Here is a 25,816-nt window from a genome sequence, read left to right on the forward strand (position 1 = left end):
TTAGGTGGTAGCAGTGGTGGGGGAGGGTGGATTTTTTTTTTCTTCTTCTTTTTGAAATGTGTGTCTTGATATCACCAACTTCTAAGGTATTTTTAAACTAAATGGAAGGATTTTGTTTTAATCACTCTATCGCCAAGCTGAGTTTTACCCCCGCGGTCCCTAGAATCTTCTGAGCGCTTCCCGGTAAAGTTGAAAGATCAAATTTATTCTCTTTGTAGGTGGGTGAACACTCACACACCCAGACGTAGCTATATATATTTTATATACCTAAATATGAAATATACATTTTACAGATGCTTCACTCACTTGCTTTCTGTTCACAGAAGCCCAAAAATGCATGTGCCGAAGGGACAAGTACAGTGGACTTCCACCAGGCTGCGTGCAGAAGGCCCTTCGAATGAAGGCCAGCTGCTGGGTCCACACGCATCTGCCTAGCACCGCTCCGTAGGCTAGAGAACTGCCCAATCAGTTAAGGACATCCAATCAGGACAGCAATTAAGACATACTGTATTTTTTTCAATCTTTTTTTTTGGGGGGGGGGGGACCACCGTGTGCATCGGCTGGATGTGGCATCTCAGACCCCAGACCAGGCACTGAACCCAGGCCGCAGTGGTGAAAGCACCAAGTCCTAACAACTCGACCGCCAGGGAACTCCCAAGACATCCTGTATTTTTTACGCAAAGCACAATTAATAGTTGCCTCCAGCATTTAGTTTATTCTCTTTACTGTTCATGTAGGCCATGCACATCATACAGCCTCTGGGGTGGCATGTCTACACGCTAACTGGTACTGTAGTCAATTTACTCTAGGTTTTCTTTGTCCTCTGAGTCAAAGTTAAAGTTGGTCAGACAAGTGGTGTTTACGGGCCTAACATCCAGAACCTGGTATGATTCACTGAGTTTCCTAAGTTAACTAGTTATTTTGGTGTCGGTGAAAGCCCAGCCTTATTTAGCAATTTTTCTTTTTTTTGTCTTTTTGCTATTTCTAGGGCCGCTCCCGAGGCATATGGAGGTTCCCAGGCTTGGAGTCGAATCGGAGCTGTAGCCCCCGGCCTACACCACAGCTCCCGGCAACGCCAGATCCTTAACCCACTGAGCAAGGCCAGGGATCGAACCTGCAACCTCATGGTTCCTAGTCGGATTCGTTAACCACTGCGCCATGACGGGAACTCCAGCAATTTTTCTTTTTGAAAACAAAGATCAAAAACAACGACAACGAGGGGCGGGGAGCGTGGGGAGGTCCTACTGTACAGCGCAGGACTCTACCCAGTCTCTTGGGACAGACCGCGGTGGAAGAGGCGTGAGGAAAAGAATGTCAGTACGTGCATGACTGGGTCACTATGCGGTACAGCAGAAGCTGACACCACGCTGTAAGTCAACTACGCGCTAATAAAAATAAAGAGAACATACAAGCTCATAAAAACAAAGAAATAATAACAAAAAAAAAAACCCCAAAACAAAACAACAAAGATCCCCGAACCTTAAAGATTCCAAAACCTCCTCTTCATGCCTGTCCCTGGGGCAGCAGCCACTCAGGGCCGAGAACTCACCCAACCTGAAATTCCGGAAATTTGGCCTGAAATTCACGGCCACTGTCCAGGATGGGCGTCCGCACTGCGCTCACTCTACAGACGGAAAACCGAGGCTGGGGAGGAGCGAAGCTGCCCGAGGCCGCAGAAGGAGCAGCTGTGCAGCAAGAGCTTGAAGCCAAGCCTGTCTGACTCTGGGCCCCAGCTCTTCCCCAGGGCCTCACGGGCGCTCAGCAAGCCCCAGCCAGACTTTGAGCTCGGGCCGAGGGAGAGGTTCCTTCCAGAGAGAGCTGGGGCTGCCTGGCCACGGAGGAGCGGACGTTTAAAAAGCAGCTCTGGCTTGTCCCCGAAAGAGCAGAGGGAGCTACAGGTGCCCTGCTCCTGCTCTGGGGGAACAGCCTTCAGGGGGGCCCCTGCTCCCGTCCAACGAGTGCCCGAAAATGTGTGGGGGCCATGGGGGGAGCTGGTCTCTGCTCAGGGGTGCATCCTGACGCCAGAGGCAGTCGAAGGTAAAGCCGAGAGCTGCTCGAGCCTCTACCATCTCATCTTGTAGCTTCACTGCTTGCTCATTTCTGGAGAGCAGGCAGACACTCATTTTCCACTTTGTGTGAAACAGCCGAAAAAAAAAAAAAAGAAAAAAAAAAAAAAAAAGGCACTGGATCCCCTGCCAGTCACTCTGGGCTTTAATTTCACATCTGCTACCAACGGATGGAGCGACGACAGCAACAAGAACCTCTAGGACCTGTGCTGGGACTTCAAGATAGTCAACCCTCCAATGTCTTTCCGAGAAAAGCACGAGCTCACTTTGACCCAGGGAGAGACTGAGCCTTAGCAAGGGCCAGCACCGAGCTGCTGAGGTCAGGAACGGGCCGAGGCCACGCTCTCGACCAGGGGGCCGCCCCCCCGCTCAGCCTGCGCCCCAGGCCCTGCCTAGCTACCCCGAGAGCTGCCCTGGGCCTGTCATCCCACAGCTGCGGGAACGCCTGGAAAAACCCCAAACCCCAGTGAGGCTCTGCACGAGGGCAAGGAGGGCAGCAAGAGTGCCAAGACCAACCCGCGGCTCGGTTCCGGTCCGCTCCCTCGACAACCAACTCCCAGCAACGGGCGGGCCACGGCCTGGGGCGGCGGAGCCGGTTCAGAACGAAGGACGCTGCAAAGAACGCGCTGTTCCGGCGAGTCCTTCGCCTCCGCCCTCATTCATGGGGAGCTCGGCCTGGGTACCACTTCCCGGCCCGGTTTCACGTCTATGACAATGGCTCATGTTCCCCAATTTAAGAAGCCTTTCAGCCCTGTCTTGGCTCAACACGGACAGCGGCGCGCGGTGAACCGTGACTCGCGAGCGCTGCACCTGATCCTCCACTCACACTGGGGGGGGGGCGATGATGAGTGTGCCTGCGGACGCCCCCTCGCCTGAGCCTCGGTCTCCTCATCAGAGAGCGGGGTGGCTGAGAGGACCAAGGCCGACCAGGCGTGCAAGGAGCTCCACACAGTCCCAGACCCTGTGACGATTCCTCTCCTTTTCTTAGACAAGTGTCCTTGGGTACCAGGGTCAGTCAGGTCCCTGGTGCAGGGAGAGAGCATCGGTCCAAAAAAAGACACATCCTAACGTGTAAAAGACACTCCGAAACTTGACCTATCTGGCTCAGATTTTCCAGTCTATCTTCAGGCATCAGAAAACAAATGTAAAATATCCAAATGATTAAAATCTCATGGACAAAACTACACACAGTGTCACACTCACACACACGATCTCCTAGGTGAGGCGGTCACACACTTCCGGGGAGTGTGGAAGGGACTCTGAGCAGAGCGAGGCCCCCGAAGAGCAGCAGGAAGGACGTCCAGGACGGTGTGCAACTGCTCGGGGTCTCCGTGGGGAACTGTGCGGACACTCAAACCTTTTCTTCTCAAGGACCTCGACTGTACTCCTGCTCTGTGCACAGCACACGTCTACAAATGGATGAACTGAGTGTGTCGGAGAGGAGAGCAGAGCGGGTGCCTCCTGCGTGCCGTGCTGGGTGGAAGGGTCCGGGAGTCACCCCTGCAGGTCATCAGGAGAGGCCAACAGGGGGAAGCGTGTGCCGCTGCCTGCAAACCCACCCGGCCGGGGACGAGACCTCCTTTTTCTGGGAGCCCTGGGGCTGCCTGGCAGAGCACCCGCCCGAATGGACCACAGCCCATGAACCGCAGGGGCCAGCAAAGATATCCAGACGCGAGGAGAGAAAAAGACGCAGTCGAGATTTGGCCTCATCGGATGTTCCTGGTCCTTAAAATACACCTTTCACTCGGCAGAGGAAATAACTGCCCCGCACTCAGAGTCTCTACCTCCCCAAATCAGGAAATGAGTCACGTCTGCTCGCAGCGAGCACAATAAATAATAAAACTCACCTGGCTTCCCCATCGTCTCCCTTTAAAGCAGTCATCCCTTGTCAGAACAGACAAAATATCTTCCATCTTCATCTCAGAAACTCTGTAAAAGGAAGGCCGTGTAGAGGTGAGCTCCTTAATGCTTCCAAACACATCCGGGGAGTTCCCGTCGTGGCTCAGCAATTAGCGAACCCAACTGGCATCCATGGGGACGCAGGTTCGATCCCTGGCCTTGCTCGATGGGTTGAAGATCCGGCGTTGCCGTGAGTGAGCTGTGGTATAGGTCGAAGATGAAGCTCGGATCCCGCATTGCTGTGAGCTGTGGTGTAGGTCAGCAGCTTCAGCTCCGATGTGACCCCCAGCCTGGGAACCTCCATATGCTGTGGGTGCAGCCCTAAAAAAAACAAAAGACCAAATAAATAAATAAACAAAACACATCCAGAATCTTGATGCATAAAACTGGCCCATCGTCAGGCTAATTCGATATCAAGTAGAAGCTACACTTGGTCACAGGAAAGGGAATATTTTCCTAAACCTCCAGGAATTCGGAGGGAAGGAGACCTCTGTGATATTAAAAAGACGTATAGGGCAGTATTCCCACCACCTTCCTTCCTCTCCGACAGCTTTAAATGGGCTACGAGTAGAATTTCCTTTCCAGGGGACATGTTATTACTTCTTCATAAATCCTGAATGCTAAATAGACGGGCCTGCTCGTGGAGAAACTGCGGTGACTTAAGCAGACAGTCCCTTTAGCCTCATACTTAAATCAAGAAAGGAGGCGGCTGAAGAGTAAACCCCTGAGGGTCAGCCACGCCTCCGCCAGGTCACCCCGAGGGATCTTAAGCAGGCAGAGGTGCGACCAAACGACCTCAGACCAACCTAGAGACCTTGGAGGAGCCCAGGGCCGGGGCAAACGGCCGGGCCCAGAACTCAGGCTTCCCTGGGGGACTGAAGCGGCAGGAGCCAAGCACCTAACAGGCCCGCCTGCCAGGGGGTGGAGTGCGGAGCAGGGTCACGGCGCTCGACCCCAGTGGGAAGGGCGCGGGGCAGTCGTGGTCAGAGGCGGAGGAGGAGGCAGGTGCCCTGAGAACAGACTTACGGGGGGAAGGGAAAAGGGAACGGGGGTGCGGGGAGGGAAAACAGATCGTCGAGAGATAAACGGTCTTCTTGCTTTTCTTCTAAAAGATGTAACCGCAGCACATTACAACACGAGCGGCAACCCCTTCTGTGGGAGAAGACGCCCCCCGCCTTCCCCCAAAGGTTACTGCGACAAAGCTCTGGATGAACGTGTCACGTCCCTGACAGCGATGTACCTGAAACGTGTCACCGCCCCCCTGCACACCCCCAGCCCCCAGCCCCCGGCCCGGGCGTTCTCTCTCCGCTGCCGGCTCACAGCCCCGTGGATTCGGGACATCCTTTCCCAGCAGTGAAGTCAGCCGCCGAGGGCGGAGCCCACGCTGAGAGGGCAGGGACACGCTCATGCTTCTCGGGAAATCTGCACTTCACAGCGAGACAGACCTCATGGCTGTGGCGCTGGCCTCTAGTTGTGCCTGGGCACCTGAAGGCAGGACAAACCACAGCCCAGACCTGTCTTTTTCGTCTGGCTGACCTGTCTCTATTCATCGCTTTTTTTCCCGCGAGGGAAAAAAGGAAGAAACACACAAGTAAACGAAACTTTCACTTGGGGGCAAACCCTGACGTGGGGAGAAAGAAGATAAGCATAATCCCTCCACGGCCAGGGACACAAAGGCCCTAACGTGCCCAAGAAAGGCACCGTCTTCCCAACTGCGCGGGAGTGATGGCGCCCCAGCCAGGCCACAGCGGCTGCGTGTCCACAGGACAACGCTGGGGACGGGGACCCGGAGGGAACAGGAGCTGAGGATGACGGGAGTGATCCACGGTTGAAAAGGGCCTTCCTCCTGGTCTGTGAAATCACTGCTTCCGAGGAGCAAAGCCAAGCCACCCCGCTTACTTGCGGCTCTGCTGATACACCTGCATCACCTCGCCGCACCAGGAGGGGAGGTGAACGCGGTCGCGGAGCTGTCTCCCGCCTGATCTGAGAAGGGACCTTCTGAGGAAGCATGAACGTTTTAATAAACCAATGACGACTTCCCTCAGAGACACAGTTAAAGGAGAAGCGGGAGAAAGGGAAGACGCCGGCAACACAAAGACGCCAAGATGATGCAGAGGCAAAGCTCTGAGCATCGAGGCAGAGGCGGCGAGGGCTCAGGGCACCTACTTGTCTCCTGCCCTGTTTGCCAGGGAGCTGGGGGGAGGCGGGCCGCGACGTGCTGGGACGGCCCTTGCTGCCGAGAGCCTCCGCCTGCCGTCCTGCACCTTCCCTGCAGTTCATCAGCCATCCCGGCGACCTGCCGCCTGGCTCTCAGGTCCTCAGGCACCAAACACGCACACACCTCTTTCTTTTCTCTTTTTTTGATATTTAAAAGTATACCACGGAGGAGTTTGTGGCTCAGCGAAAACGGATCTGACTAGTATCCCTGACGACACAGGTTTGATCTTTGGCCTCGCTCCGTGGATTAAGGATCCAGCACTGCCGTGAGCTGTGGCGTAGGTCGAAGATGCGGGTTGGCTCTGGTGTGGCTGTGGTGTAGGCTGGCGGCTACAGCTCCGATTGGACCCCTAGCCTGGGAACCTCCATATGCCATGGGTGCGGCCCGCAAAAGATTAAAACAAAAAAATGAAGAAGTACGCCTTGGAATTCTCCTGGGGTGCAGAGGGCTAAGGAGCTGCCACTGCAGCAGCTCGGACCACGGCTGCGGCATGACTTCGATCCCTAGCCAAGGAACCGCCACACGCCAAGAGTGTGGCGAAATAAATAAGCGAGTCTCCTTTAAAAGTAAGTAAGTAAGTAAAGTACACCTCGCACCTTTTGGATTCTAAAAATCTTCAGGTCTGCCGCTTTCCACGGCACACTTCGCAGTTAGTTCTTGCGAGATCTAACTTTGTGGGTATCCAGTGTACACACAGCTCCCGTCAGAAACCCAAAAGCCCAGGGCAGGGCAACAGCAGGAGCGGCGCTGATGTGACTGGGCGACCGCTGCCGGCCCACCAAGCAGCCGCCGTTCAGGCCCAGCGCTTCGCCGAGCCAGGGGAGCTGGACGCCCACAAGCTGCCCGCCCCTTAAGTGAGCGCTCCTGCCGCGCCGTGTGTCCTCTCCACCGCGCCCCAACCTCTTCCTCTCGTGCTTCCGTCTTCCTTCTCCCAAACTTCCTCTCCGAGTGCCCGGCAGCCCGGCGCCCTCTCCTGAAGGCGAACCGTTTGCTGCACTTCCCACGAAGGCTGTGGGCTCTCTTCCAGACAGAATCATCGCAGAGGACGCCTCAGTGGCTACACCCTTCTCGCAGGAGGTCACGTCAGGAGACCCACCCCAGAGCTGCGCAGAGCGTGCACGTGAAGGGCTGCCAGGCGCAGTGGGGCCTCTGTCCCCACTCTGCCCGCGAACACACACACCGGGGCGGGGAGAAAAAGCCACGGCGCTGGACGGCCCCTAGCCTGAGTGGGTTACGCCAGTGGGTTTTCAGCTCCTGTTCTGCTGGAGCACAGCTGTTTGACTGGTGCTGGCCCAGACTCTGAAAGGGCCGCAGAGAAGTCGGAACCGGCTCCCAGCCCCCAGGAGCTCAGGATCCGGTGGGAGATGGACCCTGGTGCGTGGTCCAGCCATCCACACGAGATTCTCCCACGAGGAAAAGACGCACGTCTTCTCGGGACCCGTAAAAACCACTCTTTCCGCTGCCGGGCTGCATCAAGACGCGATGATTAAGGAGAAAAACAAAAACCTACGATCAAGTCGGAAGAAAATCGTTCCTCTCCTGAAACTAGCAACAGAGTTGTAGGGCGTGGGTCCCCACGTCCCCAACACCGAGAGCCGCATCCCATAAAGGGTCACACCAGCAACCTCGAGAGGGCGCCGAGAGCCGCCAGGTCTGACGAGGGAGGGGGTGAGCTCTGTGGGTGGGAAGCACGGCGGTGACTGTGGGGACGGCCACTCGGCTCTCCGGCGGCCCCGGACAGGTCCCCGCGCCATCCGCCGGGACGCGTCAGCTCAGATGAGAGGGCAAGTAGGATCTGCCCAGCTCTGCGCTCTGGGGGGAACGTCCTGTAGCTGTGGCGCGTGCTCTACATAAAACACAGGCTGGGCAAAGGAAAGCCCCAAGACAAGGACCCAGCCCCGCCAGCCCCGCCAGCCCGGCGCTGCACCTGCGTGGCCGTGACCGCCGCGCCCAGCGCCAACTGCACCCACACCCCGGGCGCCCACGCGGCTCCTCCTGTGCTTCCAGCAACAGTCCACACACCTCCAGGCTCCGTCTGAGCAGAAGAAATTCGGGAAAGAAGATTGGTGGGAAACCTGTGCACCTCTGGAAGCCCATGTGCAGAGCCTGTTACCTCAGGCGCAGGAGGGTTCACAGAAAACAGGCGAAACAAAGGCACCTCTGCGGCCCAGGCGACGCCCGCCCGCTCTCGCCATCAGGCCACGGCCAGGTCCTGATGCTGCTCGCCACCTTTGCTCTGTCTCTCCTCGGTGAGGTCGGGGTGTGAGGGAAGCCCCCCGCCAAGCCCTGTGGAGTCCACGCCTGGGGCTGGGGGCTTGATGTGGGGAGTGGGAGATGCTTCCGTCGGACGGCTCGGCCACAACTGCACACGCGCCCTAAGGACGTCTGGTCTTCCCGGGGAGGGGGCTGGTGTGATGCACCCAAAGCGCCAATTTTTTTTTTTTGTCAAAGACACATTGATGTCACAGGCGCGCAATGTTAATTAACCAACGGCGAGAAACAAACACTGTCCACAAGAAAGGGCCTCCCCCGAAGGCTGGCCCGGAGGACGGGGCCCGTCTCACAGAGAGGGGAGGCCGCGCAGAGCCTGCGGGCCAAACCCGGCGCCCGCGCCCTGGAGCGGCAACGCGACGAGGAAAGCCGCCAGGCGCTGGCGTACGAGGGGTTTAGTCTTTGCCACTGGCTATTCTGGGACTCATCTAGGGATCACAAGGGTTAATGGCTCGTCGGCAGCTTACAAGGCCCATCCACTGCAAAAAGCGACAGAAAGTTAATTAGGGGAGATCAGCCGAAACTCGTTCAGGTTTCTGACTCACTTGATTTTGTGAGAAGCCAACGAGTTGACATATTCTGCCTCCGAAGGAGCCAAAATGAGCAGGCTGCTCCCCTGGAAGCCAATCCGGGCAGTCCTCCCAATCCGGTGGACGTATTCAGCAGGTGAAGACGGAGCGGTGTACTAGAAAGGGCAACAGAAATGAAGGCATCCGTGGATCAAGGGAGTGCCATTAACTGGAAGTGCAACACCTCACCTGCCTCCAGGTCTCCCACAAATTAGACCCTGGTGCTATGGTTACCCTAACACAACCACAAGGAGACGTCACTCAACCCTGAAACTCCCGGCTTCATCGGAAGCAACAAGGCTCTGACACGCAAACGGGAACAGTGGCCAAGTTTCAGATAAACGAGACGTCTTCTCGTCCCAATATCTCCTTTTTAATTTTACTTCTCCACAGGTCTCTTCATTTTCCTATTTGCATCTTTTCACTGAGGTGACTGCAAGGCGAAAATGCAGGCAGGTGGGGGGAACTTTTGCAGGGCGGCCATGACCTTGGCCTATGTCCTCAGTTCGCAGGGCTGCGGGGGGGCGGGGGGGGCGGACACTGGGCACAGAGGATGCTGGGCGGGGCACGGAGGACGCTCCCTCTGCTGCTAGGCCATCGGGGCCAGGTCCCCACTGCCTTGCTGCAGGCCACGCAGTCCCAATGGAGCAGAGCGGCGGGCAGCAGAGTGGCGGGTCCCCTTCAGGCGGGGGACAGGCTCCTGACTCTGACTCGGTGGAATGGACGTTCTCTACGGCAATAACATCCTCATCATTAAAACTAACCGGCCATATACTCATTCTCCCCTTTCCCCCCCCGCTACACGAATCCAGGCTCGGAGGCCCACGATGGAGATAACACACGGGAGGCCAGGCCCAGTCAACCCATCAGCACCCACAGCTGTAAGGAGGCTCTCGATCGGTTTGAGGCGTCTGCCTCCTGCACATTAAGGCTACCCCTGCCTTCCTAGTTCTAATTTGCTCCGTGGCCGGCAGGAAAGGAGGCACACGTCTCTAGTCACAACGTCGTCATCGGCAGCGAGCAGAGCAGATTTCTGGCTGGTGACAGGCATGCAACTCCGCTAGAGTGTGAATAAACCATGACTCACATAAACAGGGCCCGTGTCCCCTGGCCCCCACGCAGAAGGGCTTAAAAATACCATTCTGCAGACTAACGAAAAGAAAAAACAAAATGAAACCACTAGACGCTGGCGCTAACACCTGTACCCTCTGGCAAGGCGTCTATGGCGAGAGGTCTGTGTAAGATGCTGTCAGGGACTTAATTGCCCCCCGCAGGTCAATGTACATGGACACAAATCTCAGGACAGCTGAGCCATCTCCTTCCGGACACAATGAGACCTCCCAGGGGCCCAGGTAATTCCTGTTCTTTTCAGGTTGCTGAAGCTCTGCCTGTGACATGCATCTGTCTGGGGGTGGGGGTGGGGACCGGGGGGGGTGCCCCTCTCCGCCGCTGTGCTGAGTGGGTGGGCAGGCTGGGTTAAGGAAGGACGTTGGAGAATTGTGCCCATCAGGCCGGCGGGTGCTGGTTACCAGGGCAACACCCAAGAGGGTAATCGACTTGGAGCCAACGCATCTACCCAGAATCACACAGTCCTGCCTCAAGCACACCCCTTAACAACTGAAACTTACCTGGACAATCCACGTGACTTGAGGGAGATCGAGGCCCCGAGCTGCAACATCCTTCGAAACAGAGAAGCACAGTTTGGGATGAAATCTCTCAACCTTTCCTGGGTCCCCGGCCCACCCGACAATCTAACGCAAGCTCCGAGGGCTCAGCCCCCACGCACCTACAACTTCAGGAACCCAGAGGTCCTCCCGTGGGGGAAATGCCGACTCGGGGGCAAGTTCTGCAGAACCTGCGGGGGGCAGTGGGTCACAACCCGCTTCACTGACAGGACACCATCGCCTGAGAACCCCAGCAAGTCCTTAACCAGGGTGCCGGCAGGAATTCCGCCCGCTCCTGGTGTGTTTTACATTTTACCTGAGAAACCCCTTTATGGCAAACGTGTTCATGGGTTATGTCCCCAACCTATTCGTACCAGGAAGGCCTCCCCACGTGCTTTGAGGCTGCGTCTGGAAGGCCACCCTAAGGCATCGCGTGTGGAGGGCCCTGCCAAGCTCATACGCCAGCCGCAGGGAGGGTGGCGGGAAGCCTCGCCGCTTCTGGCGGGTCCGCCAGGAGCAGGCCCAAGACTCCGCCAGACAGACAGAAAGCAAAGAAGCAATGGAAATTCTTTTCTTTCTTTTCAGCTGGTCACCATCTCAAGAGCAAAGACTCTGCCTGCTGGTGTCTGGTCATTCTGGCAGAGACTAGAAAACAGGCACCTTCCAATCTCTGCGACGAACGTGCCCTCGGCCGTCCCCCTCCAAGCCCGAGTCACCCCAAGACCGAGCACTCAGAGTCACCGTCCAAATAACGCCTCCCAGTGACTCTTACCGCCTTTGACAGCGGAAACCAAGGTTCAGAGAGATGAAGGAACTGGTCCAGGGACACACAGCTAAGAGGTGGAGGCGGCCCTCCAACCCAGGTCCGCTTACTTTCCCAAGACCATGTTCTATCATTACGTTCCACCATCAAAAAAGACGCTGCGGAACCTGAAATAACGCCAACCTCTATGGCAGGGGATTTGGAACCACCCAGCAAAATCACATACTTGCCTTCTGACGCAGAGCCATCTATCTCCCTTCTAGAAACCCATCCCGATGATACACCAGCAAAAGTTTTAAATGGTATCTCGCAAGGCCGTTCATTCGGGCACTATGTCTGGTTCAAACCCCAATGTCTAGCAGGAGACAGGTGGACTAAGACATGGCAACACCTGCCCCACAGCAGAGGTCTAAACAGCAAGGAAGGAAGGAAGCTTCCTGTGTACTGAGTCCTGGGAGAACACCCGGGCTCTCCGTGAGCGTGAACAGTACGCTTTTGGGTAAGACATGAGGGAGACACAAATATATTTGCTCATATTTCAAAAAGAAATAATAGCGGGGTTCCTGTCGTGGTTCAGCAGTTAACGAATCCAACTAGTACCCAAGAGGATGCAGGTTTGATCCCTGGCCTCCCTCAGTGGGTTAAGGATCCGGCGTTGCCGTGAGCTGTGGTGTAGGTCGCAGATGCGGCTCAGACCCCATGTAGCTGTGGCTGTGGCGTAGGCCAGCAGCTGTAGCTCCAACTGGACCCCTAGCCTGGGAACCTCCACATGCCTCAGGTGTGGCCCTAAAAAGATAAAAAAAAAAAAGAAAGAAAGAAAGAAAGAAAGAAAGAAATAATGGAGGGAGAAACCCAGAAGCTTAAAAAAAGAGTTAACTATATGGGAAGGACGAGAACGGGGGCAGGGGATAGGATAAATGCCGACTTCCTTTAAAGGATCTTTGTAATTCTGACCCCGGGACCACGTTTCAACCCAATTAAAAAATAACCAGCTGTTATGCAACAGGGAGACAGGGCGTCATCTACAACATCTTGCAGGAACAGAACAAAAGCCCAGATCTGGAATCTAAACCACGTGTCCAGAGCTACCAGTTCGAGGAAACACAGGCAGAGAGGAACGAGGTAAACGCCAACACGAGGGCGCAATTAGCCAAATCCGGCGGGTGGGACGTTCGTAAGGACAAGTGGCCTTTCTTCCACCGAAAAACGCGGGGAAGAAAGGAGGGCCACAAAAACAAAAGATACTGTCCGGCTACACGGACAGACAGACTGGTAGATAAACGGAGGACCCACACCTAGACGGAGCTTCACCAACGGTCAACCGCGGTTACCTCCAGGTAGAGGGATTTGGGGCAGTTTCTACTTTTCTCTTTACATTTCCTTGTGTTGTTTGCTTCTTCCTTTAACGACAAATGCATATTATTCCCCACCTCCATTTTTACTTAGAAAAATTGAAACCTGTAGAAAAGCTGGAAGGATCGTACAATGGCACGTGTATATCCTGCATCTCAGGTGATGTATCTGCCTTTTTCCTCTCTGCATACACTCTGTTTCTGAACGATCTGAAAGTAAGTTGTGAAGATCAAAACATTTCACTCCTCAATACGCCAGCACGCATCTCCTAAGTAAAAGGGCATTCTTCTACCTAATCACAGCATCGTCGCCTCACCTGAGAAAGTCACCCAGTCCGCATTCAAATTTCGCCAGTTGTACCAAAGATGGTTTTCTAGCTGCTCTTCTTTCATCTCCCAGGACTGAAGGATAACCACTGCATTCCACTTTTATTATAGCCCTCTAGAAGTCCCTGACCTGCCCTTAATATTTACCTATCTTCTTGAAGATTATGGTTGATTTACAATGTTCTGTCAATTTCTGCTGTGCAGCAAAGTGTCCCAGTCATACATCTATGGATGTGTATGTAACGTGCGTACACACACACACACACACACACACATACACACACACACACACACACACGCTTTTTCTCTCATTGTCCTCCATCATATTCCATCGCAAGTGACTGGATACAGCTCCCCGTGCTACACAGCAGGATTAATCTGCCTTCTTGATAAATCCTGTTTTGACGAGTCCAGGCATGTTGAGGAACAACCCAGACTCTGGATTCTTCTGTTTCCGCGTGCTAAGGCCGTGCCGAGCATTCTGGCACAACGATGGCATCAGGGTGGCTGTGCCTCCCGGCACACGGCTCAGAAGCCGGGCCGGGGCAGGCCGTCCCGCGCCGGGGATGCTCCGTTCAGTCACCGGAGCAGGTGGCACCCACCACCTGCTCTGCTGTGAAGGTACCGCTCTCCTCTGCGAAAAGGAGCAGACTGGGGAGTGAAGAGTTTCTGCCTGGTGATTTCAGCATCTAAGGATGCCGCTCGTCTGCAGCAGTGGCTACCCTGATGCTCCAAAGGACGGCTTTCTGTCCTTCCTTCCACGGCATACCTGGCATCCTTCGTAGAGAAGGGCTCCCCCCCCCCACTTTTCAGTATCACTAAGGATTTATAAACTTATAAACCTTAAAAAAAAATAATCCTGTGCAAAATTCTGCAAGAAGCACATTAAAACCACGGCTCCCTTATCCTCCAGGGTCAGAGGCAGGACCCGGGGAGACCCTGTCCCACCACCATCGAACCCACCCGGAAGGACCCCCGTGGGCAGGTCAGGGCTCATGGGCCTGCACCCTGGTCACCACACCTGGGACCTGCAGGTCTCCTCTGAACAGCGGCTGGAGGCTGCATTTGTAAGTGGATGTTGCGTGTTCTAGAAGAGCGCCAACCACCCAAGAAGCATTTCCAGACAGCCCCCGTGTACCCTGAAAGCTAAAGCGGCCGCGCCAGAGCCGATACCTCAGAAGACAGCTGAGCGTGTTCTCCGAGGGAGCGGGAACCGCCTTCGCCACTAACCGCAGTCACCGCCTTCAGAGAAACTGACGGCTCTGAAGTCTGCTAAGCTCTTGTTAAGAAATGATTTATTTGATTTAAGTGCTCTGCAGTGGGAGAGGCGTGGAGACAACGCACTGCCTGAGCTTCACCGCCAAGCTTTGTAAAAGATTCAAAGCTCGTGGTTTAGTAAATGCAACTAAGAAACACAGGTGAAACTCATGCAGCCTGCGATGCTCACGAGAGGAGAGCCGGGCCGAGTCCTGCCACACTGTGCCAGGCAGCAGCCAGCGGCCGCTGGGACAGCTCAACGCCCCTTCCCGCCCGGGCTGCGCGGCCCAGCCCAGGTCAGCAGGCGAGGCGCCCATCCCGTCTCCCACAACTTCTGGTCTCGTCACCACAGTCGGCCACTGCTTGGACTGGACCCAGACACTTCCTTCCAGCCTCGGCCGAGGCCGCTCTGAGGGAGGGACAGCAGTGACCTTCCTGGTGCAGGAACACAGAGAAGTGGGCTCCAGGGTCACTAGCAGGCATCTGATCCCACAAGTCAACTCTGCTCTTGGAGCCTCAGTTTACCCACCTGTGGAATGGCTATAATTTCCCTCTCCCCCGAGGTTGCTCTGAAGATCAAAGGAGACAGTGGGTGTGAAAGGCGTCTTGAGGGTTAGGAACCTGAGTGCCCCATTTCGCGATGAGGGGGGCACTGGGCGGAGGCAGGAGCAGGGAGAGGACAGCCTCTCTGCTCTCCACCCCTCGCCCGGGCAGAGGACCACGGGGGAAGCAGGAAACGACGCCATCGTCCTGGATGCTGTCAGCCGGCAGCAGCGGGTCCACAGGCACCTGTGACCCGCACCAGACACAGCAAAGGCTTGGGGTCTCTGCCCCCCTCTCAGAACTCAGATCCCGCCCAACCTTATTCTTTTATCCTAATTAGGGTGAAAGAATCACTAAAGTCAGTTCTGAAAGACACTCAACGGTGAGGCCTTGAAGGCCGTGGGCCTGACAACTGGCGGCCTCTGCGAGACCACGGGTACAGATGGAAGGCAGCTCGCTCAGGTGCCAGCCTGTCAGTTGGATTAAAATGACTCATTTATTTACCCGAGAACCGCACAAAGTGCTTTTACTAACAGGGAGAGGGGGCCTGCGGCTCTCTAAGCAAGGGACGCAGCGAATTCGCCTCTGCCGCCTTCCCGGCCTGCCAAAAGTCATTATTGCCGTGTGTGGAAAGCCATCAGCGGGGTCCAGGCCCCCGTGGTCCGGGTGACAGATTGGGCGGCGTAATCAGAGGAGGAAGGAGAGATCGCAGAAGCTGTCAGAGGCGAGAGATCTTGGCTGGAGCCGCCGCAAAGCTGGCAACATGAGTTAGCGTAAGCGAGTAAACAGCCCAGCGTCTCCGAACCACCTTGCCACGAACGCAATGCAGCGCGGTGGGAAGGTGAACCCCACCTGAAGGCCCTCCCCGGAGAAGACCACGGAGGTCGCCATGCCTTCGGGGGTGAAGTGACATTCTCGTGACGCTCAGAGCCTCATCCCTTTGTCTCCTGGCCTCCTGGCACCGTGGATGTTCCCCGGGAGGAGAGGAGATGCAGAACCACACAGGCATCACGCGCTTCCAGCCACAGCAGCGACAACAAAGAGAAGGTGGGAGGCGGCCCAGGCGCTCCGGGTCCCTTCGGAAGGGCGCCCGTGCCGACAACCTCGGTGCTCCAGCTCCCAGCTCGCAGCCAGCGGACCGGGTGGAGCCGGAAGCACCGCTCCTTGCTGGGGACGAGGCTGTGGCACCAGTTCGCCCAGGGACTACCCGGGAGGCCACACCACCCAAGAACCAGAGGGAGCTCGGCAACACCACATTCCAGGCACTGGGTGGGATTTCTCTTCACCAACCCGTCAACTGAACAACGGTCGTAAAAGGAAACCCTCTCCGGCTTAGGTGAAGGCGGCGGCGGGGTGTCGGGGAGGGAAGGACAGGGCATCTGGGGTCAGCAGAGGCCAAATACAGACAACGGGGTCCCTCCGACAGCACGGGACCTACAGCCAATGTCCTGGGAAAACCCACGGCGGAAAAGAAAAAGCTTTTTCACACACCTTCTCTGAAATAAAAACAACCCCAACGAAAAGCCTTTGGCTTCGGGCATGAGCAGGAGGAAGTATTTCACAGTCAATCCATTATCCTGTATCTGACGCTTCTGGCTTCTCAATTCCATTTGGGAAAGTCGGCTTTGAACTTTCAAACGACTCCTTTCTGCCGATACCTGCTCCCTCGGTAACCCGGCTTTGTCTTAGACCTAGTTTTCTCGAGGACCCAAAGTTACATTTCAAATACGGCGAGAATTCTCTTTCCCGGACTGGTCTCTCCTGGCCACTGCCTTTTGACCTCTGCCCAGACGCCAGGGCACCAAGGTCACACGTGTACGGAGAAAACCACGTACACAAAGTCACGTATCGGGCCCCGAAAGACCGTGTGCAATTAAAAAGGGCCTTCCTTTTAAGACGTTCATAATGAAGATGAAAGGAAACACGCAGACACACACACTACTTTTCTCCAGACAGACACGGGAGGAAAATGGGGTGGAGGAGGGGTTTTCTAGCGGCAAAGAAAATGGTTAACGGTGGGCTTTCCTGTGCTGACCCCACCATCCCCAGCCTCTCACCCGAGACAGTCAGTCGTTTGGCCTCCTTCAAAGGCCTGGGGATGAAAAATCAAAATGGCAAAAGACAGGGTAGAGGAGGGTACAGGCCATTCCCTGGCCTGACGGTTAAGGATCTGGCATCGTCACTGCTGTGGCACGGGTTCGATCCCTGGCCCAGGAACTTCTGCAGGCTGCGGGCATGTCCAAAAACAAAAAAATAAAAAACAGAAAGGTACGGCACAAAGGGGGAAGTCCCCACGCAACAAGGAACCACGGTTCCTTTATCGGAAGAAGCCAGTCCTCCATCTGCCTTGTCCTGACGTGGCCCGTTGCTCATTAACACCAAGGAGGTTCCTGGAGGGCTTTCAGAGCCTGGCAAGCAACAGGCTGCTGCAGAGGACACACTGACAACACCACCCCGACCCAGGCGCCGTCGATGACAGCCAGAGTGTCTCAGACACCAGAGGCTCGGGGCTACAGCAAACAAACAGGGCAGGAGGAGGAGGAAGAGTGAGCAGGCTTGGGTTCTGGCTGAGACGTGGAGGGACATGAGCCGCTGCCCAGCTCTTTCCCAGTAACTTCTTCAAGCGGAATAAAGATGAGACTGGGGCCGGGGTGGGGGGAGATGGACGGGCAGGGAGTTTGGGGTTAGTAGATGCAAACGCTTACATTTAGAATATGGATAAGCAATGAGGGCCTGCTGCATGGCACCGGGAACCATATCCAAGCTCCGGAGATAAAACACGATGGGAGAGAGTGAGAGATAAAGAATGTATCTGTGTGTACGACTGGGTCACTTCGCTGCATAGCAGAAACTGGCACAACACTGTACATCAACTCTAATGAAAACAAACAAACAACACATGAGACGGGCGGAGGCTGGCGTACTGGCCATGACCTAGACCAGCCCATGCACACACACCAAGGGGTGCAGCGAAATCAGACTCTGGCAAGTGAGCGCCTGCTTTTCACGTGGCCCCGGGCACTGGCAGGGGGCAGAGGTGCCAAGGCAACAGCCCCCCGACATCACCTGCCCACGAGGCACCCACCGGACAAAACGAGGAAAATCACGGCGTGCTTCTGACCCCGCTGAGAATCACGGTTCAGAAGAACGACCTCCGCTCCTGTAGGGCTACTAGCAAAACAGAAACAAAACAAAACGGGAAACTGAACTTCAAATACCTGGCGTTTCCTTAGAGCTTCAGGGCTCACCTGCGTCTATAAAACATGGGCGCATGTGCACACTAGGAGACGGGACAGTGTCCCACCAGGGAGAAGGCCAGCTCCGCGAGCGTCCGAGAGAAAGCATTTTGTTTAGTCCTAACCCAAACTCCAGCACACGTGCCTGCGGCTTTAACACAGACCATCTGTAACACTCGCTCTCCGGCTAACACCATATACGTGAAAAGTAAACTTTCCCCCAGTGAGCAAATTGTCGTTTTCAGGTCACAAACGATCCTCCATTGGAATGTTTGAGAGAATTCCATGGGTGAAACTAAATTCCTTTTTAATTTTCTGTTGAAGCACAGCTGTTTATATTGTTGTGCTGGTTGCTGATACACAGCAAGGTGACTCGGGTACACGTGAGCACATGCGCCCTTTTTCACGTGCTCTTCCGCTTGGTTTTTTAGAGGATACAGACCACAGGTCCCTGTGCCGCACAGCAGGCCCTTGCTGTTTATTTGATGCACAGTGGCGCGTACCTGCGAATCCCAAACTCCTACTCTACCCCTCCCCGCACCTCCCTTTGGTAACAGGAATAAGTTTGTTTGTCTGTTGAGTCTGTTTCTGTTTTGTAAATAAGTACGTTTTTTCTTTCTCTTTCTGACTCACAAGGCTTAGTATGATAACCTCTAGGTTCATCCACGTTGCTGCGAATGGCATCATTTCTTTGCCCTGGCTGAACAGTATCCGTATTCCCCCACGAGCGAGTCTTTTAACCTCAGCCTTGGTGTTTAGACAAAGACACGTATTGATGGTTTTCCGCATTAAGTTTCTTGAGCCCCTACTATCCACCCATTTAGCCCACGTGTACCGAGAGCAACTGCACACCTGCCGGGGCTAGGCCCTGGGACGGGCTTGCAAGCAAAACACAGTCCCGTCTTCTGGTGGGAAGACAGCCCCTGGGCGCGGTGGGAGTGCCAAGGGGAAGAGGTGGGGCTTCTGCTTCCTGAAGAAATGAAACTGAAGTGGAGACCCGAGAAGGGGTTAGTCTAACGGGGGTGGGGTGTCCATGCCCAGGGGATTCACGTACCCAGGTCAAGGCCAGGAAAAGCAAGACGACACATTCAAGGAGCTGAAAGAGTGGCCTGTCTGGCTGAAAGACAGGGCGCAAGAGGGAAAGAGGGGACAGGGACGGGTCAGGCGCCCAAGGGTCCTCGGACGCAGCAGCTTGACTCCCTCCTCATCAAGTCGATCCCTGGGCTCGTCCTCACTGCAGACCAGGCATGTACAGATGGCGTTAGAGCGAGCACAAGCTCCTGACTTGCGGAGGGAAGGGCTGGGTGGTCCGACGCCGATCTCCGCGGGAGGCCAGCCTTCCATCGCAACTGCTCTCCGATCTGAACGGCCAGGCGGCAGAACCACTGTTTGCCACAGGCACGTGAGACTCGGCAGGTGACCAGGCAGGCCGTCCAGTGCGTGTGCATACAGATTCACACCCGAGACACAGCCACGGTCACTCCCAAACTCTCCTCTTAACAGGAAGACAACCTCTATTACCCCAACGACGACACGCAGGGTCGGGGCTCCTTAAAGACTAACTCTCTTAACACACAAGGCCTGGACACGCCTGCAGATACCTGAATGTCACTGTTTTGGCCCAACGCTCGTGCACTAAATGTGCGGTGGGAGGTGAATTACTGTGTACACAGGGGTTTCTCAAATACCCAGTCTGGGGTTGACATCTGCCAAGACGGCACAGGGGAAGGCATTTTAATCGCGGAGTGAGCAGCACCTTGGAGCGGTGAGTCCCCAGCGAAGTGAGGAGGTTGAAGGTGTGAGTTTTCAATCTCCAAAGAGCACAAGAGACGTGCATTTGAAAGGTCAGCGCGGTGCCGGCAGAGGCAGCCTCCAGGGACCGCGGGGACGGAGGCCGGAGGCGCCGGCCCTGGAGACCGCGGGACAACAGACAGCTTTAGACGACAGCACCCCATCTGTCCGGGCGCATCGATTTTCCTTTAAGAAAAGGGGAGCAGGGCTGGTAGAGTGACTTGTTGTGGAAAGACTTTCTCAGCTCTAATGACTCCCGATAGCTGTAATTTACAAGTTTGGGGTGGGGAGAAATCGCCAAGATTCACACGTTTTCAGACCAACAGCTGCCACTATTAGTGAGCAAAATGCCAAGTCTTCTGCACGGTGGCAGCCGGCTAACTGTGGCAGTCGGGTGACAAACCCGGAGGGCAAAGGGACCGGCCTCGCTCAGCGGCCCCGGGATGCCTGTTCCCCGTGGGGTTGGCCGCAAGGCAACTCGGCAAGAGACAAAACAGTGCAGCTGCTGTTACGATGTTTAACCTTCCCGCGGAGCGCGAACCATACGTACCGTGCAAAGAAGGACGCCCGCTTTGGAACGTGAGAATTCTTGAAACACTGCTGTTCTTTCCTACGAAAACAAGGGCAAAGAGGGCCTTACAACTCTGAGATCAGTTCCAGCGAGGTGGGCTTCGATGCTCATAACGCTTCCCTTTTTCTACTTCAGTGACTGCTTTTAGGCACAGAGAGTTTCTGCCAAGAAAGAGGAAGACAGCGGATTCTTCACACCCTCCAACAAGACCCTGCACCCACGGTCTCCTGGCCTGTGGCAACATGGCAGAGCTTCGGGGCCGCAGGACAATGCGGGGAGGGGTGCAGGGAGGCGGCAGCCCCCACCCTCCAGAGCCCGCCGATGCCAAGGGCAGGGAGGGTCGAAGCCCACAAGCTACTGCGTGCAGGGATCCCGACTCCGACTTGGCTCAAACACGCTTTCTAGAGGTTGACTGCAGGAAGAAGGAAACCAATCTTTCCTACAGAGCAAGTTTTTCAAACTCTGATTTCAAAAAATATCTTCAAATTATAAAAGCCATACATTTCAAATGTAGAAAAATGATACTTCGAGGCAAAGAAAAACACGAAGTCATCCTAGCACTCAAAACACATCAGCACTGCTGGCCACACCCTGAGGTCTCCCGAGCTCCTTTCTGAGCAAAACATAAACAAGAATGTTGCTTTTTAAAAACCGGCATCATGGTTCTTACACTGCTAACACCCTCTCGTTATCATTACATTTTTGGCCACACCCAAGGCATGCTGAAGTTCCAGGGCCAGGGATCAAACTTGAGCCACAGCGGTGACCCGAGCCGCAGCAGTGACAACACTGGATCCTTAACCTGCTGCGACACCAGGGAACCCCTAACACGCTCTTATTATATGTCAACAGAATGTGAGCATCTGTTCATGCCAGTAAATACATATCCCAAAACCACACTGTTTCCTGGGACCACGCGGTACTCAGGTGCATGGGTGTCCCCCGCGCCCAGTGCCAGCTGCGGGCAAACTGGCCGTCTCCACTGTTACCAGCTCAGACGCTGTGAGACATCCTGTGCACAGGCTTAATGCACCCTTGGGGTGAATTCCTAAAGCGGCCTTGCTGGATCAAAAGGCCCTGAGTGTGAACTTGCAGAGGGCTCACAGGGGGGTGTGTTTAAGTCACAGGGTTGCGAGCAGTTGAGACTGGGCTGTGTCCATCTGTCAGTGACCAAAAAAAAAAAAAAAAGATTTGGAAAGAAGAAAAACGTGAAGTCTCTCTTCCCACTCTGGCACCCGAGGTGTACCTCGTTCTGGTCTTTCTGCGCATATGTTCTGCCACGTGACTGGGCCCCCAGGGCACCTCACTGAGCAGAGGGGACAATGACAACCAGCATGGACCGAGTGCCACCAGGTACCAGGCACTGGCCTGTGCTTTGAGTCCCTGGCGCGCCCTGTCCTCATGGCAGCCCCATTTCCAAGGAAGAAACTGACCCACAGAGAGGTTCAGCAAAAGAAACCTGCACACACGGCCCATAAAGGGCTGAACGACCCCAACCCAGGGAGCCAATGGCTGCCCTGCAGGGTCAAAATTAGGAAAGTTCCAAAATCTGTGGAAACATCTTAAAGACAATATAATGTCTTCAGGTCTGGGGTGAAAACTCCCAAACCACAGAACAAAGGGTGGGGGAAAAAAATGTAATTGTAATGTATACATGTAAGGATAACCTGATCCCCTTGCTGTACAGTGGGAAAATAAAAAAATTATAAAACAAACAAACAAACAAAAAACTCCCAAACCCCTGGCCTTCATCACAGCTATCACGTGGCAGCTTCTCCCAACAGGAGCTTTTCTCTAACGCCCTTAGACTCCGGGAGGGGCAGGCCAGTCATCTGGGGGCTGTCCTGTGGAGCGGGTCAGGGTGACAGCCAGAAGGAGGTGACGGCTAGTCCCCTGGGACAAGACATGTCCCCGAGATTTAAAAACCAACACACAGATCCTTCCTGCTGCCGCCTCCCCACCACACGGGGTGAAGCTGAAATGCTTGATCAACAAGACAGCACAAGTGAAATACTAGCAACTTTTTGTTTTTTTTTTTGGCTTTTGGTCTTTTCGGGGCTGCATCTGTGGCATATGGAGGTTCCCAGGCTAGGGGTCTAATAGGAGCTGTAGCTGCCGGCCTCTGCCAGAGCCACAGCAACGCCAGATCCGAGCTGCGTCTGCGACCTACACCACAGCTCACGGCAACACCGGATCCTTAACCCACTGAGCGAGGCCAGGGATCGAACCTGCCTCCTCGTGGTTCCTGGTCGGATTTGTTTCCGCTGCGCCACGACAGGACCTCCAGTAATCATTCAACTATGAAGAAAACCTACGCTTCCCCTGAAACACAAGTAACAACCCGGACACCTGGCCTTTACCGCGTGCTCACTGTGCCAGGCTCTGGACCAAGCACTCGAACTGCGTGAGCCCAGTGAAATCATCACAGCGACTCCAGGATGTATGGACCATGGTTAGCTCCACTCAGAGATGTGGGCTGAGGCCCAGAGAGGTTAAAAGCTTTCCTGAGGTCACACAGCCGGTGTGAGGACCAGAGTTAGGGTCAGAACACGAGCAGTCTGCCCCCTCCCCACCCCAGCACTCGCCTGCAAACACCCTGCCCTGCTACTGTTCTGTTCCAATGTGAGCTGCGCAGCCTGAAAAACCCTGGCTGCAGAATCTTCTGTTCAAACCCCCAGATCCTTCTGCGTCCACACCGGCTCCTCCATATCCTCACACCCACCCTGCGGCTCTGGAGGAAACAGGCCCAGAGGATTAGCAAACTAGGTTTAAAAAACAAAAACAGAAACAAAACAGAACTGACATCACCTTATGAAACCAACAAACGCGACTGAACTGGGGATCCTTATAAAACTCACTAAGGCTGCAATGTGCAGGACAGTCTATATAATCTTGGGTCAAATTAAGAAGCGGTGTCCTTGAGTGACCTTGAGCAAGTTCACTTTTCGGAGCCTCCGTTCCCTTAGCTACTAAAACGCAAAAAGCCAAACGAGGGGCTGGACGTGATGACCTTCAATGTCCTTTGGGCTCTAAAAATGTTCTGCTTTTTCTAAGGTGGTTCTGGTCGGATCCCACTCCGAATTCTGGCTTTCTTTCAAGCGCTGCCTGGCCACTCTCCTCTAGGACAGGATGGCTCCAGTCCCAAGCCCTGCGGGTCCCTCCCCCCACAGCTGCACCCGCCCGACTCCCGAAACGGAGGGACGGAGGGGGAAGGCGAGTCACCGCAGCTAAGCTCGCAGAAGAGGGAAAGGTTCTCCTCTCCCGCCGGATGCCGCGCTCTCCGGGGCTGAGGCCGAGCGGGCCCGGCCCTCCGGCAGCCCAGCCCCTGCCCTCTCCCAACCCGAGTGTTCAGAGGGACGGCGCTGCATCTTGTTGACAATGACAGCAGTCGCGCTCAGCAGTACCATATGGGATCCACAATTTAGCTCCATTAATGCTCTTAATTTGAAGACATCAAGCCCTAATTACACACTGGGTACTAAAAAGGCAAACGCCTTCCCTGGTGCCAGCTACTTAGTGGTACTCTGTTGCCTTAACAGCTGGCTGGGGTAGATGCAGGCCAAGCCGAGCCTGCGAGCTCTCTCAAGCGGAAGAGGCCAGCGCCGGGTGCAAACGCGGGCGGGACAATGGACCCTCACCCCCGACGACACCACAGCGGCGCCCGCCTCGCTTCCGGCGGGGCCCCCTCCAGCCACGACCCTCCCCAGCCCAGCGGAGCCCGGCTCACCTCCTGCTCCATGTCCCCGTGCAGCCGCAGGAACGTCAACGGCGGGGAGGCAGATGGCAGGCGCCCCGGGGCCAGGGCCCCCGAGCCGCCCAGCAGGGTCTGGAGGAAGAGGCTGTGGTGGAACTCCACCAGCTCGCAGCTCGAGAAAAAGACAATCATCTTCTGGTCGGGCTCGAACTGCGTCCAAACAAAGGGGGAGAAACGCCACACGTTTTAAGACCCGGTGACACTGAAACGAATCCCTCTCTAAAGTACGCCGGCAGGCTGGCCTTGATCTGGAAACGCAGGGGACAGATGGCTCGGAATTACTTTTAAAAATAGCACGGATACTCCGAGCTACAAAGAACCCGAGAAAGGAAGGGGACAGAGCTGCCACCTCGATCGGGCCTCCCGCATCTGAGAAGAACAAATATGCCTCCAACGAAAGCCGTCCGTTCACTCTGTCCCCTTTGCTCGCCCGGCCTTGCCACACACATCCCTGCCCGGCGGGGACTCTGCGCCCCACGCCTTTCCACCGGCTACCGTCTCACGATCAGAGACAGTTCATCACATGAATCTAATAAAGACACAAATACTATGAGCCTTTTTTTTTTTTTTTTTAAATACTATGACTCTTTGAAAAACACGAGCCCAGGCCCCCCTGCTTGCCCCCCAGCTGCCCTGCAACCACCTGGGACGGTCCCAGGTGAGACATTCGAGGCAGATTTTAAGAGGAACACAAGGGCCGTCACAGACCTGAGTCTTTGCCATGATCTGAGCGAGAAGCCCCGCTGGAACAGGGGCTGCCGAGCTCTGTGCGTACAAACGCTGGGAGGCTGGAGCCGCGTGTGTCGGCTCACTGCCCCCGAGGCCTGACGTCAAAGAACCGTGGTCCCTCCCCGGGTCAGTCCGGGCCCTGACCCAGACCCACCTTGCACTTCTGCAGGATGAAGGCCGCCAGGGAGACGAGCCTCAGCTTGCTGGGGACCAGCGCCACGTGCTGCTCGAGACCCACGGGTATGGCGAAGCCGTCCAGCTCGCTGCTAGCTGCAGGTGGAGAAGCTCCAAGAATGGCTCTGCTCTTTGGGTGCATCTGGTCCTGGCTCCCCTCCAGGACAGAAATACGGACGGGCTCGTGTAAACTGATATCCGCCAGCCGCGTCACACCTTGGAGAAAAAGCCACAAAAACAAAAGAGCTGGTGGGCACCTGTGTGGAACTGCTCACATCGGCACACCCCCCATCACACAGCCAGGCTTCTTAAGGAACCCTCGACGGCTGTCCCCAAACGCCAGCGCTCATCTGACCCCTGGCGGGGAGGCGGGGGGCAGAGCCACTGAGTCCTTCTCAGGCCTCACAACCCACCTGCACCACCCGTGTTTCCGAACTCTGACCTGTGGGAGGCGTGGAACAGAGGTCTGCACCCTACCCCCCGCAAGGGCTCTACGGTCAAGGATGTCAGGAAAACCCCAACAAAAGCGCTTCCTGGGAGGCCTTCACAGCGTTTCCCAGGTCTACAGCCCTTCTCAGGGCCTTTGCTGTGTGAGCAGACACACAAATCTCCAAGAGGAGGACGTAGTGTGG

General features: G+C 55.5%; 1 protein-coding gene across 1 annotated transcript in view; it reads right to left on the reverse strand.

Moving 5' to 3' along the window:
• Positions 1-25,816, reverse strand: part of DDX31 (DEAD-box helicase 31) — a 70,811-nt gene that overhangs the window by 24,066 nt on the left and 20,929 nt on the right. Inside the window, exons 12-17 of the mRNA XM_003122262.5 lie at positions 25,165-25,400; positions 24,255-24,431; positions 20,507-20,566; positions 10,652-10,702; positions 9,000-9,139; positions 3,914-3,995 (exon numbers count right to left, since the gene is read on the reverse strand). Coding sequence (XP_003122310.3) covers positions 3,914-3,995; positions 9,000-9,139; positions 10,652-10,702; positions 20,507-20,566; positions 24,255-24,431; positions 25,165-25,400 — 746 coding nt within the window. The remainder of the gene's footprint in view (positions 1-3,913; positions 3,996-8,999; positions 9,140-10,651; positions 10,703-20,506; positions 20,567-24,254; positions 24,432-25,164; positions 25,401-25,816) is intronic.

Source organism: Sus scrofa, chromosome 1, assembly GCF_000003025.6.
Source record: "Sus scrofa isolate TJ Tabasco breed Duroc chromosome 1, Sscrofa11.1, whole genome shotgun sequence".
NCBI classification, from domain to species: Eukaryota; Metazoa; Chordata; class Mammalia; order Artiodactyla; family Suidae; genus Sus; species Sus scrofa.